The sequence below is a fragment of the Astyanax mexicanus genome, chromosome 11 (genome assembly GCF_023375975.1).
Source record: "Astyanax mexicanus isolate ESR-SI-001 chromosome 11, AstMex3_surface, whole genome shotgun sequence".
Classification (NCBI taxonomy): Eukaryota; Metazoa; Chordata; class Actinopteri; order Characiformes; family Acestrorhamphidae; genus Astyanax; species Astyanax mexicanus.
The window spans coordinates 37,598,279-37,616,230 of NC_064418.1; the positions used below are offsets into that span (position 1 = coordinate 37,598,279).

General features: G+C 37.8%; 1 protein-coding gene across 4 annotated transcripts in view; it reads left to right on the forward strand.

Moving 5' to 3' along the window:
- lrp2a (low density lipoprotein receptor-related protein 2a) overlaps window positions 1–17,952 on the forward strand; it is an 80,977-nt gene that overhangs the window by 12,680 nt on the left and 50,345 nt on the right. For all 4 annotated transcript variants that reach the window (XM_049484649.1, XM_049484650.1, XM_049484652.1 and 1 more), the window contains exons 6-23: window positions 413–526; window positions 1,034–1,150; window positions 1,830–1,973; window positions 3,137–3,256; window positions 3,459–3,587; window positions 4,663–4,832; window positions 6,640–6,863; window positions 9,259–9,465; window positions 10,648–10,850; window positions 11,102–11,242; window positions 11,810–12,013; window positions 12,727–12,919; window positions 14,011–14,136; window positions 14,347–14,477; window positions 14,693–14,830; window positions 15,158–15,439; window positions 16,672–16,911; window positions 17,002–17,121. In XM_049484649.1, coding sequence (XP_049340606.1) covers window positions 413–526; window positions 1,034–1,150; window positions 1,830–1,973; window positions 3,137–3,256; window positions 3,459–3,587; window positions 4,663–4,832; window positions 6,640–6,863; window positions 9,259–9,465; window positions 10,648–10,850; window positions 11,102–11,242; window positions 11,810–12,013; window positions 12,727–12,919; window positions 14,011–14,136; window positions 14,347–14,477; window positions 14,693–14,830; window positions 15,158–15,439; window positions 16,672–16,911; window positions 17,002–17,121 — 3,003 coding nt within the window. The remainder of the gene's footprint in view (window positions 1–412; window positions 527–1,033; window positions 1,151–1,829; window positions 1,974–3,136; window positions 3,257–3,458; window positions 3,588–4,662; window positions 4,833–6,639; window positions 6,864–9,258; window positions 9,466–10,647; window positions 10,851–11,101; window positions 11,243–11,809; window positions 12,014–12,726; window positions 12,920–14,010; window positions 14,137–14,346; window positions 14,478–14,692; window positions 14,831–15,157; window positions 15,440–16,671; window positions 16,912–17,001; window positions 17,122–17,952) is intronic.

A 17,952-nucleotide genomic window follows, 5' to 3' on the forward strand; every position in this document is an offset into this window, starting at 1 on the left:
ATTATTATTTTTCAGTATAAAAAGTGGACAAACAAGATATTACAGCAGAATTTGATGTATGAAGGAGAGGTTACAAAGTTATAGGTCTAACACACTATAAAAAATTGTTGAATAAATGTATTTATTTTAATACAATTGCTGAGCAAACAAACTTTACACTTATTTCAGAAATCAATACATAGAGGTATGCTAATGTATCTAGAGGGTACAGTACGGTTGTAACATTAGTATCTATCTGCATGTTACAGCAGTACTGTACACAGAAGTTCCGCTAGTTATATACAGCCCTGTGGATTAGCAAAAAAATAAATGCACAAATTTCTCAGGTGACAAAAATCAAAGAGAGCATGCATTTTCCAGTCAAGATAGTAAGTAACTCAGAGTGTGTGTGCTTTTCGTTTTGCTTATTTAGCTCAGCGATGCAGTAGTGGCCAGTTCCAGTGCAGTAATGGGGAATGTGTCCCGCGTGGGTACGTCTGTGACCATGATGATGACTGTGGAGACAGAAGTGATGAACAGAACTGCAGTATGTATATTATTTGACAGTGTTCTGTGGCACTAGTAAACAAACTATGATTTTTTTTTCTAGTAAACAGTATGACATATATCTCCTACTTAACTCTTATAAGCCTGTAGGTGGACAAGTAAGTTAGTGCTGCTCTTTTATGGCTAGTTAAAAAAAAGTTATTTGTTTTTTTTTTATATTTACACTATATGAAGGAAAGCATTGGGATACTTGGTCATTTGTTGTTCTTCTGAAATCAAAGGTTTTTTATCTTTTTATCTTTTGTTGGAGTAAATGTGTCTCTTTTCTCCAGCTATAGTTTTTTTTTCTAAATTTTAGTTCACTGCAATAAAAAAAATGCTTCCAAATGTTTGGATTAAAGTGTTTTTTAGGGATATATATATATATCGATAATGTTGGAATTCTGAGCTGATGACGGTATTGTTATACAATGTAACAGGTTAAATTATTGTAGGCCTCTTTATTTTCTATGCTCAAGCTCTTACACAAAGCTGTCTCACTCCCCAGCTTATCCTACATGTAGAGGGACATACTTCACCTGTCCCAGTGGTCGCTGTATACACCAGGTCTGGTTGTGTGACGGAGAAGATGACTGTGGAGACAATGCTGATGAGAGAGGCTGTGGTGAGTTTTATTATTTTATTACGCATTTTTACTTGTTGAGATGATTATAAAAGATGAGCTGTTAGTTGCTATCTATTATATTAAGGACACAAACATACATTTTGACTGTGTGAGAAATCCTATTATGTTAACCTGCAGCCCCTCAGCTGTGCAGCGGGCTGTCTGTTGTGCACAGCGAGGGCTCTCACCAACCATTCATCTCCACTCTGTGGCTGCTGATCATTCAGGCCCTCCAAAGCTCTTTAGAATTTCTCCAGGTTGCTTTGAAGCACTTGTTCTTTGAGAGGCTGTGGCTGGAGCACCCACAGCTCCCATGTGACCCTCTCAGAGTGGTTCCTTCCCATGATTTAAAACGACACGGTTTTGCCAGACAATAAGGCCATGCCAGATAAGGCTGCTGTCCTTCTCGTAAACCTCATACATTGTTTCTGTTGTTATCTGCCAAAGGGTGCTGTCATCAGCTCAGCTTCTGCTCAGCTTGTCCTTCTGCTTCTCCTTAGTGTATTTACTGGAATGTGACAAATGAACATGTAAAAGAGACCACAGAATCTGGAGGGGGACATGTCTCACATACCTCTGTGTTTTCAATGTTTTTAATTGTTTCTTGGTGTTTCATTTTAGCATGAGTCACTTTTGGAATGAAAGTCATGATATGATATTTATATTTATATATCTGTAGATAATGTCCAGCGCGAGTGTTTCCCGGGTGAATGGCCGTGTCCCTCATCGGGTGTTTGCATCCCCATGGAGCATCTCTGTGATGGGACGCCTCACTGTCCTGATGGGGAAGACGAGAACAACTCGACTGCTGGACGCAACTGCAGTTCGTATTTGTTCACAGCTTGTAGACATTTTACCTTCTGCAGTAGTTTTCAATGTTTTTGGTCTCTTATTTAAAGAATGTAGTAGTATATTATCATTATATGGTGTTATATTATTTACTGAATTCCATGCTATACCTTTATTTGGCCTTATTGGCAGGCCCACACAACAGTTCCTCATACGTATAACTATTTAATTCCTTACATATTGTATCAATAATATTTATATATTGTGTTAAAGTATTTACTGAATAATTAACTGGGATTAATATATAATAGCACTTAACATTCAGAACTATGTACACGACAGTATTGACATATTGACTTATTTTGCAATTCTCTATATTTAAAAAAAACACAATATATAGTAAACTGAAAAATTGAAAAGTAAATGAAAAACATGAGAAGTAAACTTTTCCTTTACTCAGATTGTATGCATATAATATTATCACGGTTTTCCTCAAATTAAAAAAATAATAATGAATAAATAAATTACTGTGTCTTGATACATATCGTATCACCAGGGTCTTACCAATACAATGCCCAGCAGAAAAATAAGCTTACTGTTAAATCTGAGAGGAATCCGTCATGTTCATTTTCCTTGTAAAAGAAAAGTGCATTTAAGTATATTTTTAAAAGTATACTTAACATGGATAAGTACATACATTTAACATTAAAATACATTCTTAAATCCATACTAAATTCACTATTTTGGCACAACTTATGGCTTAAGTATGTCGTGCTTTTTTCATATAACTTCTGCAAACTAATTGGATTTAAGTATGTGTTTTTTAAACAGAATTTTTAATACACTTGAAGCATATTGTAAATGTGCTACTTTGCATATTTGTTGAATATATTGTGTACACATTAATGCTACTGGAAAACAAAACTACACTTAAGTGCACTTTATTGAATTTAGTATTGAATGCCAATATATATATTTTCTATCAACACAACATATAATTTAAAGCACATTGTTTAAAAATACATTTTATGGAAATACAGAGAAAGCATATTTTATGTTTTTTTTTTATGAAGTATATTAAATAGAAAATGTACTTTTAGTATCCTGTAAGTAATTTGAACATACTGTTAATACTCTTAAGTACACTTCCTTTTCACAAGAGTTGTTATTGAGCTGAATTTAAGTGTCACTTTTCAGGTATCTGGCGCTGTGCGTCTTTGAGCTGTGAGCATCGTTGTCAGATGTCTCCTGAAGGCGGAACCTGCTCATGTCCGTCTGGCTACGTGGTCAGCAGCAACAACAGCCGCTCGTGTATTGGTAAGACCACATTGCTGAATATCACAATTAGCTGAAATGAGGAAAATTGTAATACTTCCATCATTAATGTACTGCAGATGGTCTTGCAACTTGTGTCTGATAGAAAGCTGGTTTGTTTAATTTCTTCTCAGTTAAAAAAAAATATTCCATCAGTTGTGAATCTTGATGTTAACTGTCTTTTTCATGCTGTTTGATGGTGCAGACTATGATGAATGCCAGTTGTGGGGTGTGTGTGATCAGCTCTGTGAGGATCGGATAGGTACTCATCGATGCAGCTGTCAGGAGGGATACGTGTTGGAGCAGCACAGATACTGCAGAGCCAATACATCCTGTGAGTTTATCTGAAATACATATATGACTTAGAAAGTGATGGGAAGAAACAGCATGTATTTGGTGGCTTAGAAACGGTAGATATGCTTATAAAATGTTATTATTTTTACTTTTTACCAGTCATATGTGAAATATATGCATATTTTGTAGTGTTTATATTCCTATTCCTATTGAACAGTTATTAAAAATCATTAGAGAAGTATTATTCTTCTAAAACAAGATTTGTATACATGTTTGGTAGGACATATGTAGGGTTATGAAGACAGTCTGGGTTTACTGATATAGTGACCACCCATCCCCCTATATAAAAAAATGTTTGTTGTGTTTTTATGTTTAAATGATTTTTTTAAATGGCTTAGTTTGCTCATATTTATTTAGTTCACAACGGTTTATATACTGGAACAGCCTTGTGCCATGACTCAAAACTGTTTTGGACCCAAATTTGGCAACACATTTAGCTCAATCTTACTTATGTTAACAGATCTCATAAACATTCATTTGTTAAGCTTTTTCAAGCTCCCCGTGATTCTCTGTGAAAGAGTCTCAGTTTGATTTATATGCCATAATTTATTTCGTATCTCAAATGTCTTCGACCCAGCAATTACTTTGCTTTGGCACATGCTCTGAAATTTAGATCTAGCTTCATTTTCCATTCATTTTCAAAATAGTCTCTGTAAGATTTAATTGGATTTGACGGATTGGTCCTAAATTTTTAGAACCAACAGATCAGTTCTAAAATTTCCCCTGTTTGAGGACATTCTCTTAACTCCATTTACGCAAGAGCACGGCTGTTTGCCATGTTAATAGTTCTGAGAAATGGAATGTTAATTTCTTATATTACTTAATCATTCATCATTAAGAATTATATTACACAACATCCAGTAGCAATTCATGTTTGTATGGTTGAACGCCAAATACATACAATATATACCAAATACATACAATATATATAATATCGAATTAAAAGTATTAATTTCAAATAGTAAAGATTTTAAGTCATTTTTGACCCCAGAGTCATTTTTCTATCTGTAATTATGTGTTAAAAATAGAGATAACATAAAATTGTCTCCATGCAGCTGGAGTGGCGTCGTTGCTCTTCTCAAATGGAAGAGACTTGCTGATCGGAAATATCCATGGCCAAAACTCCCGCATCCTGGTTCACTCTGAGAACAGGGGCGTGGCGGTGGGAGTGGACTTCCACTACCAGTTACAGAGGGTCTTCTGGACTGACACAATTCAAAACAAGGTAATTAATGCAATACTTGTAATATTTTAATCACTCTTAAACCCATTTAATCATCTATTGTAGATTTTTTCTAATTGCCTTGGAAACAATTAGCAACACTTTAGCAACCACCTATAATACCTTAGCATTTACCTAGCAACACCTTTGCAACTAAGTTGTTAGCAACTGTCTAGCTACACATTAGCAACCATAACATATGTGATAGCAGCCACCTTAGCAACCACGTAGCAACACCTTAGCAACCACTTTAGATATGAGAGCAACCGCATAGCAACCAATTATCAACACCCTAGCAACCACTAGGAACACATTTTTGGACTTTAGCATTTAACCAAACATTTTTGGACTCTAGAATTAAACTAAAGTAATAAAGTACTAAATTAAACTAGAACTAAAGTTTTAGGATTTTAGCTTTTAGCCAAAGTTTTTTGCGCAGTGCTATATCAAGCAAAACTATCAGTATTCCACCGTTTTAACCAATCAACTCTCCACACATTAGCGCACTTTATCAAGCCCACTTAAAGTCCGTTCGCAAACTTTCCCTTTCTAGTTATCCCTGATCTTTCCTGGGCATGCACTAATGTTCCCGCCTCTCCACACGTGCACATGCTCTCTCTCACACACACACACACACACACACACACAAAACACAAACACCCACACACACTGAGGCAGTCAGATCCTGCTCTGCTCTCACCTTCACACAGCCTGGCTCCAGTGTTTGGCTGAACTCCCATGCAAGACCAGTCCATCAAAATGTGTCTGTGCCAGTGTGACTTCTGCCTCTCCTTACGCCTCCCTGCTGGAACAAAGCCCTTTTAGAAAAAGCACCCCAGTAACACTCCCTCCCCGAGGATCAACAGGCCCGATGTTGGTCGACGAGCTCAAGTTGTGAAGGAAGTTGGCCACCTGACAGCGGAAAGGGAATTCTTTGACTGATGCCTGTAGATACTGCTAATACTGTAATGATGGGAGAGCTGCCTGGCTCCTGTATGGCTAGGGTCCCGGTGGCTGGATCTGATCTGAGGCGGAGTCCGCGTTTTCCTAATCTCTGCGAAGTTTCTGATATGCTGGAAAATGCAGGCATATTTCTGTGCAATTTTATGTAACCCGAGAGCGTCCAAAGTGACCGGGCAGTATTTGTTTTCTCTGCGTCCAGCCTTTTTTATGCATTCCTTGCCCAACTCAAAGGGCTTTGTTTGAGCTCTTGGCTGCTCTCTGGTTTTAACCCCAGCCATGGAGCTGAAAAGCTGGGACATACCAAGAGCTCGGGGTCTGCGATTAGTACCCCAACTCAGTGGAATGCCAGCAGCCTCCAAGCGGGGGGTCTGTGAGCGAGCCAAAAAGCAGCAGACTTCTTCCACAGCTTATGTTTCCATTAAACGAGTCAGCTGAGAATCCTACTCGCTAGGACGTCTGGGTTCGGTTTCCAAAGAGCAAGGCCTGCAAAGAGCAGTGGTGCCTTAGCTTCTGTTACAATGCCAAGTGGTCCACCCTGAGAAACTGGTGCCGTCTTGAAATCAGTAGGGCAGTGGTTTCACAGTACTGTTCCCGTGGCACCACTTAAATGCTACTGGACAGATAAGCTAGCTGGATGATACACGTGGAACAGGAAACCCAGCACAACCATACATGAATTTTAAACGAGAGGATATCCTGTACATCTTATCATAGACGTTGGTTGAAATGATACATATTTTCTTTCTCGCTGAATGTATATTAAGATTAAGATACACTTCACCCTGGAGACATAAGAATCGAATGGCTAATCTGCTTTTAACAAGGAATCATTCTGTTTGTTGGCCAGGTGTTTTCGGTAGACATGGATGGGTCGCATTTACAGGTGATCCTCAACGTATCAGTGGACTATCCTGAGAACCTGGCTGTGGACTGGGTGAACAATAAACTTTATGTGGTGGAGGCCAGTGTCAACCGAATTGACATGGTGGACTTTGATGGGAACAATCGTGTCACGCTCATCGCAGAGAACTTGGGAAACCCAAGAGGGCTGGCCCTAGACCCAACAGTTGGGTGAGTAATAAAAAAACAACAACAATAAATACCACAGCCTGAGTACACTGTTTAAAAATAAAGATATGAAGATGTTGCAAAGGAAATAGAAGAGCCTTGGCAGACCTTTTATAGCAGGGGTGTCCAAACTACGGCCCGCGGGCCATTTGTAGGTATTTTAGAAATAGAATGAAAGTTGGCCTGCTGTTAAGCAGGTTTTTATAATGTGAGATTCAAAGTTGGACACTAGGTGTCAGAAACGGGCCAAAGAGTCTGAAAGCGGAGAGAGTGCGCATTTCTAGTGCAAAAAAACGGGCCAAAGAGTCTGAAAGCGGAGAGAGTGCGCATTCCTAGTGCAAAAAATGGGCCAAAGAGTCTAAAAGTGGAAAGAGTGCACAGTTCTTGCACAGAAAAATGGGCCAAAGAGTCTAAAAGCGGAGAGAGTGCGCATTTTTTGCGCAAATAAAACGGGCCAAAGAGTCTAAAAGGGGCGAGAGTGCTCAGTTGTACCGCAGAAAAACGGCAAAAGAGTCTAAAAGTTGCCGTGATTAAGGAGTTTAATATTAAGTGACATCATGAAATGAAACATCAATTTGAAAAATCTTAGTTTACACAACACTGTCAAAGATAAAGATAGTAAGTCATGTAAAATGGTGTGTAAATAAAATTAATCAGGAAAATGTATTAGTTAAAGTGGTATATTTCATTATTTGTTTTATTACAGAGTGTGGCCCGTGACTTCAAATATATTTCTCCTTCTGGCCCCCAACAAAAAAAGTTTGGACACCCCTGTTCTATAGTGTCAGGCAGGTGGCTGTGTGAGTGTGCCAATGGAGAGGCGACAGCACCAACATTTCAGTTTACTACAATCTCCTATATCTGATAACCCCTTTATCTAGAGCCTTTATATAAAGGGAAACAAGAATTACAAAAAGCTAATCTAAACAAGTGAGTTTCCATCCTAGACTAGGCTACAGTTGAAGAACTTTATAAGAGAAGGCTCTTTTCCCTGTTGAATAATTCTGAAATCTTTGTAGGGCTTTATTTGTCAGTAGAAGAATTGTAAAGGTTCTCCAAACAAAAATGGTTCTTTTTGAAAAATACTCTATTATAGCACTACTTAAAGGAGAACTCCAGAATGAAATGGACATGGGGTCTAGTGAAACATGATAACAAGTACAATAAGTGGAATAGCCCACCTCCTTTTGCCCTCAGCATTCTGAAATACAGTGCTTTAAGACAACAGGCTCCCAACAGGCTTACAATGTTAGCAATAGGGGCATAATTTTACCCCTTAAAGAAATGTCTATTTTTATGCCATTAACAAGCTCAAAGTAGCTCCACACTTACTTGGTAGAATTCTGAGGGCTCTTTAGGGACATTTAAAACGAGGCACTGAGAATTTGAAAGTGCACAGGTAGTTTATTAAAAAAGACTGTTTATAAAGCAGTACCTTCAGGTAGTTCTCTGGGTGCCGCCATCATGAAATTAAGTCACGGTACGTTGACTGATGAGCACAAACGAATAAGTAGGAAAAAATGATTCTGTGGAAATGCATGAATTTCAGCTGTTACCAAAAGTATCTCTATAATATTCAAAGAATCGTTTGTGCTTGTCAGTCAACTTATTGCCAATTTCACACTAGATTTCTCCTTTAAAGAAACTTGTAGCAGCTTAAATTTTAAGAGGGTGATGTTATTCTGATGCTTTTTTTTGTATCATGTGTACTGGTAGTCTTTAAAGCCCCACATTGTGATGAAACCCAGGACAGTAGGAATCAGAATGTAAAAAAAAAGTATAATAAAACAGCATTCAGTCTTCCCTTTATCTTCACGGTTCTTTCTACTTATTTCAGGCTAGAATCTCCAACATTCTAATCTTGTAAAAGAAACCACAAACCAGGTCTGAGATCAGCTTATAAGGGCATCTCTATTGGCACCTCTTCTGTCGCCCTCTTTTTTCCTAAAGCAGGACAAAGTAATTAAATTTGGACAGCCATATACTATACTACTGTACAGGATTAGCAGGAAGTAATAAGAAAAGAGGAGATGCATTGAAACCCAATATGGAATCAGAGGTAGACAGATCTTGCTATATTAGGAAGTGACAATTAATGTACACAACTTCAGTGCTTTTGATGAAAGTCCTCAGGTGTTCATTTTAAAAGCACTTTTTTACGTAGGGTTTATTAGTAAAGTGACTCCTCTAAAAATGAAAGGTAAAATAAAGCTAGTGTCTATTAACTTGGACCAGTTCTATGAGAATGAGAATGAATGAGATTGAATGAGGAAAGATATATCCATGCCCGATGCCCGAAGCTCTGGCCAGACTGTGTCTATTTGTACTGTAATGTAATTGAATAATTTAGACTGAACTAGTTTTCTCTACATTATTTTTTTAATATATTTTGGTTTAGGTATCTTTTCTTCTCCGACTGGGACACGCTAAATGGGGAGCCTGGTCTGGAGAGGGCCTACATGGATGGAACCAACCGTTACGGTATTATTAGGTCCAAACTGGGCTGGCCTGCTGGGATTACTCTTGACATCGACGCCAAGAGGGTGTACTGGGTGGACAGTCGCTATGATTATATAGAAACCGCCACATATGATGGTCTACACAGGTATGAAAACAAATTTTCATACATCTTTTTCTGGCTTTTAATTAATAATAATCACTGGTTTGGTGTGTCAGCTGTTGTTTGTGGATCCACTGTATGTCCAAATGTTTGTAAAAATCTGCTTCATTCAACATTTTGTCTAAAGTTAAGACTGTTATTTGGGAATATTTCCTCATTTTGCTGCTCTGATAACCTCTGCTGTTCTGGGAACCTTGTTCTAATACTGCTTTGAATTAATTTATTTAGTCACAAAAGTTTTAACAAGTCTAGTTGCTGATGTTTAGAGATTATGAATGTATTATAAGCACCACACAGGCTCAAAAGCACAAGTTTTTTTTATATTCAATGGTGCAATGTCACTCAAGTTCTTCTGCTCTACTGTATATGTCATACATGGCCTTTTGAATGTCGGAATCCAACTGGAACACCACCATAGGTTGGATTTTTTTCTACATGGAACCAACCCTAAGCTTAGAATCCAAGATGGCTGCTCCGTACATCTGCAAAAGAAAAAATCAGTAGTATTATACAGTTTATTTTTATTTGTGTTTTATTAAATCATTTGAACACACAGTACTGTGCAACTTCTATCTGTAGACATGTTTTCATGGTGTTTGGATGTGCAAAACACTGTATATTGCCATGTTATCAACTCATATTGGGACAAAGCTATGAATGATATCCTGGGACATAAAAAAGGGACGAATTTTGAGGTAAATGGAACATAGCTTTAGACTCAAGGGACCCTATTTTACACCCTACTTAAGGCACATCACGATGCTCATTGCTATCTTACAGTGACAGAGCATGCAAATATATTCATGCCAATGGGCATGGTGGTCTAAAAGTGTGTGAAGGTGTGTTCAGGAAAATTCCTGCTGTATTGCTATCTTGGCAATGAAAAAAACAGGTGCGCCACTGACTGAAAACAACAGCTATAAATAAAAATAAGAAAAAATGGTTGATTGACTTGATTGACAAATAAAAATACATACATACATTTTAATTGTTTATTATGTATTAATATGGACATATAGTAAATGTGTTGTTGAATCTTCTTTAACAAATGTTTATATCTTTTCTAAAGCAAGATCAACAGCACATAATAAATCATAATAGTTGGCACGCTCAGTGACCTGCTACTGACTGCTTAATAACTCAGGCTATTGTCTAATTCCTTTAAAGGAAAACAGTTGTGCATGGGGGCTCAGTGATCCCTCACCCCTTTGGCATCAGTTTGTTTGAGCACTCTGTGTACTACACTGACTGGACCAAGATGGCCGTCATGAAAGCCAACAAGTTCAGTGACAGCAGCCCGCAAGTGCTCTATTCAACAAGTCAGACTCCTCATGGTGTGGCTGTAGTTCATGCCTTCAGGCAGCCCTATGGTAAGCCAATTAGTATTGTCTCTCTCAGATCTAATTAGCATGCACTGTATTCAATAAAAGCAGGAATAGACATATGAATAACATGTATGATGTGTTTTTTTTGTTTGTCAGAGATTTAAATATGAATATATATTCGTACTGTGTGCTGTAATTGTTGATTTGAGAAGTATGTGTTATTAATCAGCTATAGATATGTGACAGAATCTGTTAGTGTTAATGTGTGTGGTCCTTGTTGTGTGTTTGTTTGACAGTAAGTAATCCATGCGGGATGGACAAAGGAGGCTGTGAGCAAATCTGTGTATTAAGCCATAGGACTGATAATGGTGGGCTGGGATATCGCTGCAGATGTCGCATGGGTTATGATCTACACCCTGATGGCAAAAGATGTGTGGGTAAGACAGTAAACAAGTTTCAGCTACCTTTTTTCCTGTTTTCAACTGGATTTATCTAGAAAACTGGTTTTCAAGAATAATAAATATAGTGGCTTGAAAAAGTATTTGCCCTCTTCAGTTTTTTTTGTTGCTTTTTTTGCTTTTTTGTAATACTGAAATTTTACTATCAGAAGATTATGACAAAATTCCCCCACTGAGATGTGAAAGACTTGTCATTGTCAGTTATTGATAAAGCTTGAAAGCAGTTGTTGCCGTCAAGGGTGGCACAACCAAATTTGTAGGTTTAGGGGGCTTGATTGGTTTGGATATTTTTTTTTCACTTTTTTTAAATTATCATTTAAAAAGTGTTTTTATATTTACTCAGGTTATATTTGTCTGATATTAAAGTTTGTTTAATAATCTGAAAAATGAAAGTATGACAAAAATGCAAAAGCAAAAGAAATATGTAAGGGTGCAAATACTTTTTCACACAAGTGTATATATATATATATATATATATATATATATATATATATATATATATATATATATATGCATTAAATCATTGACATGTGTCCTGTCTTATAGCTGTGAGGCAGTTCCTGCTCTTCTCCAGTCAGCTGGCAGTGAGAGGAATCCCCTTTAACCTCTCCTCTCAGGAGGACATTATTCTACCTGTCACTGGCACCCCCTCATACTTTGTTGGAGTGGACTTCAGTGCAGAGGACAATTCTATCTTTTTCTCAGACACGGCCAAGGACATTATTTACAAACAGAAAGTGGATGGAACAGGTGAGAGAGCAACCACCCTGTTTTGAGAATTTAACAATTGATGAATATTAGCAAGAAAATGAAATATTCTGCCAACTATTATATTTACATTAGAAGAATCAAAAACGTGAATTCGGCCTGTTTTTTCCTTGAGTAGGAGTTGCTTTTAGGCTTTTATACTGTTTTGAAACAGTTTTGTTTTTTTAGAATTGGCCCTTGTGCCAATTCCATTTTCTTGCTTTACTTACTGTTGCTTTTGAACAGTTTTTGATGTTCATATTTTGTCACTTCCATATTGCCGTATTCCAAACACTCATTATTCAACTAGGGCAAGATTAAGCTAGTTTAACATAGGGCCCCTTTAGCCATGGCTAATTTTAGCCCTGATCACATATAATAAGAGGTATTAGTTGTTTTTGCATGTATTTCCAGTATCATTTTGCTTATGTGAACAGAGCTGTGGCATGTGATCATGTAGAGCTAATACACGGCTTAGGTGGGGGTCCACTGTGTCTCGTTCATTGTGGGGGAGGTGAAAGTGAAGCCAAGCAAAACAGATCATTTCCTCTTCAAGTAAAACATAGCTTATTGTGCAATGTGGCGTTTTGAGGGATGACTCGTTTTAGAAGTTACTTGCTGAATTTTGCTCTTAAATACACTGCATATGCTAATTATCTAAGATTTTGCTCTCTTGACACCTGTTGTGTATTAATTTACGGCTTCGATCCTGACAGAAAGGGAGATACTTGCAGCCAATCGGGTGGAAGGTGTTGAGGACTTGGCTTATGACTGGATATCAAAGAACCTTTACTGGACAGACCCCCGCTACAGGAGTATATCAGTCATGAAGGTGGCAGACAAGTCCAGGAGAGCCATTGTACGCAATCTGAACAACCCTAGATCTATAGTTGTGCATCCAGTGGTGGGGTGAGTAAAAATTTTTTGCAGTACGATTAGTGAATTGTCTTTCTGACATAATTATTTAACACTCTTGTTATAATCTAATTTATTTGCACTCTTTATCTTGGTTCAGCTCGACCCAGAAAATTTATATAATTAACATGTTAGCAAAATTTATGAATCAGGGTTTTATGTTTATATGTTGATTAGTGGTTTTCACATACTATTTGTATTGTTAGGTTTGGATTTTTTTTAAGATTATAAAATGATATAAATGTCATAGCGGTTTTATACAGTCAAAACTGACCTAAAAATATATTACCATGCTAATTGTAAGTTTGCTTTGTTGTTCTCATCAAATTAGGAAAAATCATTAGACAGAATTTGAAGCACACAACTAATATCAATCATTTTTTAGAGGTGTTAATCATTGAATTGGTCAAATTGACCCCAAAGGTAATAGGAGGGTAAATAGAAACTCCAAACCTTCATTTTACCTAACAAGCACCTTCGTGAATGTCCGTGAGCAAAGAAAGGTTGTGATCTTGGGTGGGAAATCACAGCCATGTTCAAATGTCAAAAGAAAACACAATTCAGTGAGCAGGTTTGAGCCAGGAACAAGGCCCAGGGGGCCTCACTTTCACCTCGGCTCTCTGTTTCCCTAAGACCCTGAAAAAGCGTTAGCAATCTGGGCACTTGTATCCAGTCACACCTACCATAATGCAGGAGGTGCCCACCCATTCATAGATTGTTCCTACTTTGAACCCAGAGCAGATAAAGGGACTCTTTATGCACTGCTAGTGGGACATTTCCAATAGCTTCAAAGTCATAAGGCCTCCAGGCCCAAGAGGCTAGATTAGTGCTGCATGAAGGCTGGTATTGTAGTGCCTGTTAAGAACTTGGCTTAAGAAAGAAAACCCAGCAGAGTTCTTGGATAAACTGTCGATACCTCTTAGTTTATAAACAAAAACCTGGACAAGTTTGAAAAGCATCCCTGCAGACAGATTATTGCTGGGGGTGGGCAACAGAGTGAAGAAATGAAAAAGCAGTGAAGTCGGATTTTGACTCTGTCTCTGTGTATGTTCATGTTTGTATGTATGTGTGTGTCTTTTTCTCAGTTTCATTTTCTGGACTGACTGGTACCGTCCAGCAAAGATTATGCGCTCTTGGTGCGATGGTTCCCATGCTCAGTCGATTGTAAACACCACTCTTGGCTGGCCGAATGGCCTCGCTATTGACTGGAGGTGAGCCGAACATCCCAACACCTCTTAAGACTGAAATACAGAATTCCACTTCATCTTTTAGACATCCAATACCAATAATATCAAATCTAAATATGTTGCTGGATAATTAAAAACTGCCAACTGCTATCTGGTTTTAATTTTTGTCATATGACCTACAGGACATGTATATTTTCATCTCAAAATCGTTCACTTGCCTTGTCTTTTCCCCAGTTCCATGCGCCTGTATTGGGTGGATGCCTTCTTTGATAAGATTGAACACAGTACATTTGATGGCCAGAACAGACTGTCATTGGACCGAATCACACAAATTTCCCATCCGTTTGGTCTTACTATTTTTGGTGGTGAGTTTTTTCTTACCAAAATAAAATGACTCACATTCAAATATTCTAAGTCTGTTCAAGTTATCATTCTTATTTAAAGAATAGAGCTGCCTTGTTTGGGTTGGGTTTGCTATCTCAGTTTGAGACAGGTAAAGAATTTTGGGTCAGAGATCATAGACTGCTATTCTGTAAGGAATATGTCTGTGTGTGTGTGTGTGTGTGTGTGTGTGTCACAGGTTATGCATATTTCACTGACTGGCGTCTTGGAGGAATCGTCCGCGTTCGGAAAACGGACGGTGGAGAGATGGTGGTTATTCGACGAGGGATTAGCCATATTATGCATGTCAAATCTTTCAACGCTGAGTTGCAGATTGGTGAGGAGTGCTTTCTTCTCTTCTCTTCGCTTTTGTTACCCCCTTTTTCCTCCTATTTCTTTCTGGCTCTCTCTTTTTCTCTCTTTTGTATTAGCCAATGAATTTTATGTGGAACAGTTTATACAATGCAAAGCTCGGTGCAACCAAGTATCTTTTAAACATTTTTTCCATAAGTGTCCTGCCTTTTTGGACTTACTTTTGGATGATTACTTTATGCTATATTTCACCTGTAAAGTAGCAGATTGATATATTATATAATAGAAAGTTATTAACCCATACCTCTATATCCTGTATTTCACTCCTGTATGTCTGTTTTTACTCCAATAGGTTCAAACTTCTGTAACAGGCCATCAAACCCCAATGGGGACTGCAGTCACTTCTGTTTCCCTGCACCGTACTCTCAGCGTGTGTGCGGCTGCCCGTACGGAATGAAATTGGCTCCGAATCAGCAGACATGCCTCGAGGATCCATCCAATGAGCCCCCAACTTTGCAGTGCGGCTCCAACTCTTTCTCCTGCTCTAATGGAAAATGCGTTCCTCAGAGCTACCGATGTGATGGTGTGGATGATTGCCATGACAACAGTGATGAAGCCAGTTGTGGAGCTAACAGTAATATGTTTACACTTAATATTTTCATGTTTTTTTTTTTTATAAAATAAGCTCTGTATAGAATTTATTTAACATTATTTTGTCCAGTGTACTCATAGTCTTTCAATTCATTAATGTCTGCAACTAGAGCATTTGGCAAAGCAAATATATAAATCATCTTTATTTTTTGATGTGTTATTATTTGCAGTATGCACACACATTCAGAACCAAATTAGGCTTCATCAGTGCAGAATGGCCTGCTATGCATTTGTTAATTCAACATTGAAAGAGTCTCCTTAATGTTAATGGCCCAATCCCATTTCATTCCTTACCCCTACCCCTCTGTTTTGCTCGTGCACGCCAAGGGGTAGGGGAGTCCTGATTCTTGTTAGGCTGGAGGGGTAGGTTAGGGGAAAGAGATAGGGCTTGTTAGCCCTTTAAACAGAGATTTTCCAGAGGCTCACTTCAAACTAAGGGGTATGAGAACCACTGGTAAGAAACCCACAAATGTAAATATTTTCCTTGTTAAAAGTGATGATCAGCATGATATTACCAGAATTTAATGTGAAGTTTCAGTGTTTTGTGGCCAAATTGTTCATTAACAAGCATAAAAAGGATTGCTAGTAGTTTGTCTCAGTAGCTAGCTAGCTAGCTAACTTTACCGTTCCACCTTAAATGGTGAAGCATTTGTCAAGGGCTGCAGCATTTAAGGCGGAACGGGAAAATAAAATAAAATAAAAGCTAATAAAAGCTAATTTCAGCTTTTTCAGGAATTAAGGAATGGACAATAATAATACATTTCTCCACCATCTCCCCCCCCCCCCTTTCTGAAGACATACAATAAAGCCCTAAACATAGCAGCTAGCTAGGCTACTGAACTTTAGCACTCCTGATGACGTATTGAGTGCTTGAAGGGTTGTCCCAATTCTTAGGGGGAGGATTTTACCCCTTTCCCATGTAACTCTGTTCCAAGGGGTAGGGGTACATGGTCGGACCAAGGGGTGAAATAGGATTGGGCCAATATTAATCATTTTGTGGATTTGTTTGTGACACAAGTAAAATATATATATATATATATATATATATATATATATATTTAGTGTCTTGCAGATTAGCATCACAGAGAAATCATATTTTAAGGGAGTAGATTAGACTTTTTTGAGTCTATTATAGCATTATTAAGTTTTGCTTATCTTGTTCCTGAGCTAACAGTGTCTCTCTCTACACTCATTGCCCTCATTGCACTCATTCAGACAGCACCTGCTCCTCTACTGCCTTCACCTGTGCCAATCAGCGCTGTGTGCCCAGAAACTGGCGCTGTGATGGCCACAATGACTGTTTTGATGGCAGTGATGAGAGAGAATGTCCTACTCAGACCCCGGGCACTTGCCAGGCTGACCAGTTCAGCTGCGCCAACCACCGCTGCATCCCGCGCACCTGGCTCTGTGACACTGATAACGACTGCGGCGACGGCTCTGATGAAACCAATTGTGGTAAGAAGCTTATGAGAGTCTCCTACAATCTGCATGTCTGATATTTATATTGGTGTCTTTCTTCCTAATCCTTGTATTTCTGTTTTAAAGATTCCATAGGGACCTGCCATCCAGGTCAGTTCCAGTGCCCTGATCACCGCTGTATTGACCCAGCCTATGTGTGTGATGGAGACAGAGACTGTGTGGACGGGGCAGATGAACAAGACTGCAGTAAGTGCCATTATGTTTCCTGCTGAAATATAAATTAATATGTTATTACTGACATTGAAGTTATCATAGCCAGTCATTTAGAATGAAAGTTTTTTTTTTAGTCAATGTTACTTACAATAGTACAGTACAAAAGAATGCCAGAAATTGCTGTAATGTTGTTATAAAGGATTAATAAGATAATGGTATGTCTTAAAACTGTGTTTAAATACATATTTATTTTATTTACAAAAAAATATAAAGCTCTGGAAAAAAATTAAGAGACCACTTCAGTTTCTGAATCAGTTTCTCTGATTTTGCTATTTATAGGTATATGTTTGAGTAAAATGAACATTGTTGTTTTATTCTATAAACTACAGACAACATTTCTCCCAAATTTCAAATACAAATATTGTCATTTAAGAGCATTTATTTGCAAAAAAATAGAAATGGTTGAAATAACAAAAAAAGTGCAGAACAGGTTAACATTCATAAAGTTTTAAAAGTTCAGAAATTAATACTTGGTGGAATAACTCATGTTATTGTTTTCATGCATCTTGGCATGTTCTCCTCCACCAGTCTTACACACTGCTTTTGGATAACTTTTTGCCACTCCTGGTGCAAAAATTCAAGCTGTTCGGCTTGGTTTGGTGACTTGTGATCATCCATCTTCCTCTTGATTATATTCTAGGGATTTTCAATTTGGGAAAATCAAAGAAACTCATCATTTTTAAGTGGTCTCTTTTTTTCAGAGCTGTATATATATTTTTTCATGATGTAGGTTATTAAAAAAAAAGTTTATAGTCCATCACTAGAATAATAGTGTTATTAAGTTTGAATTATATATTTTATCTT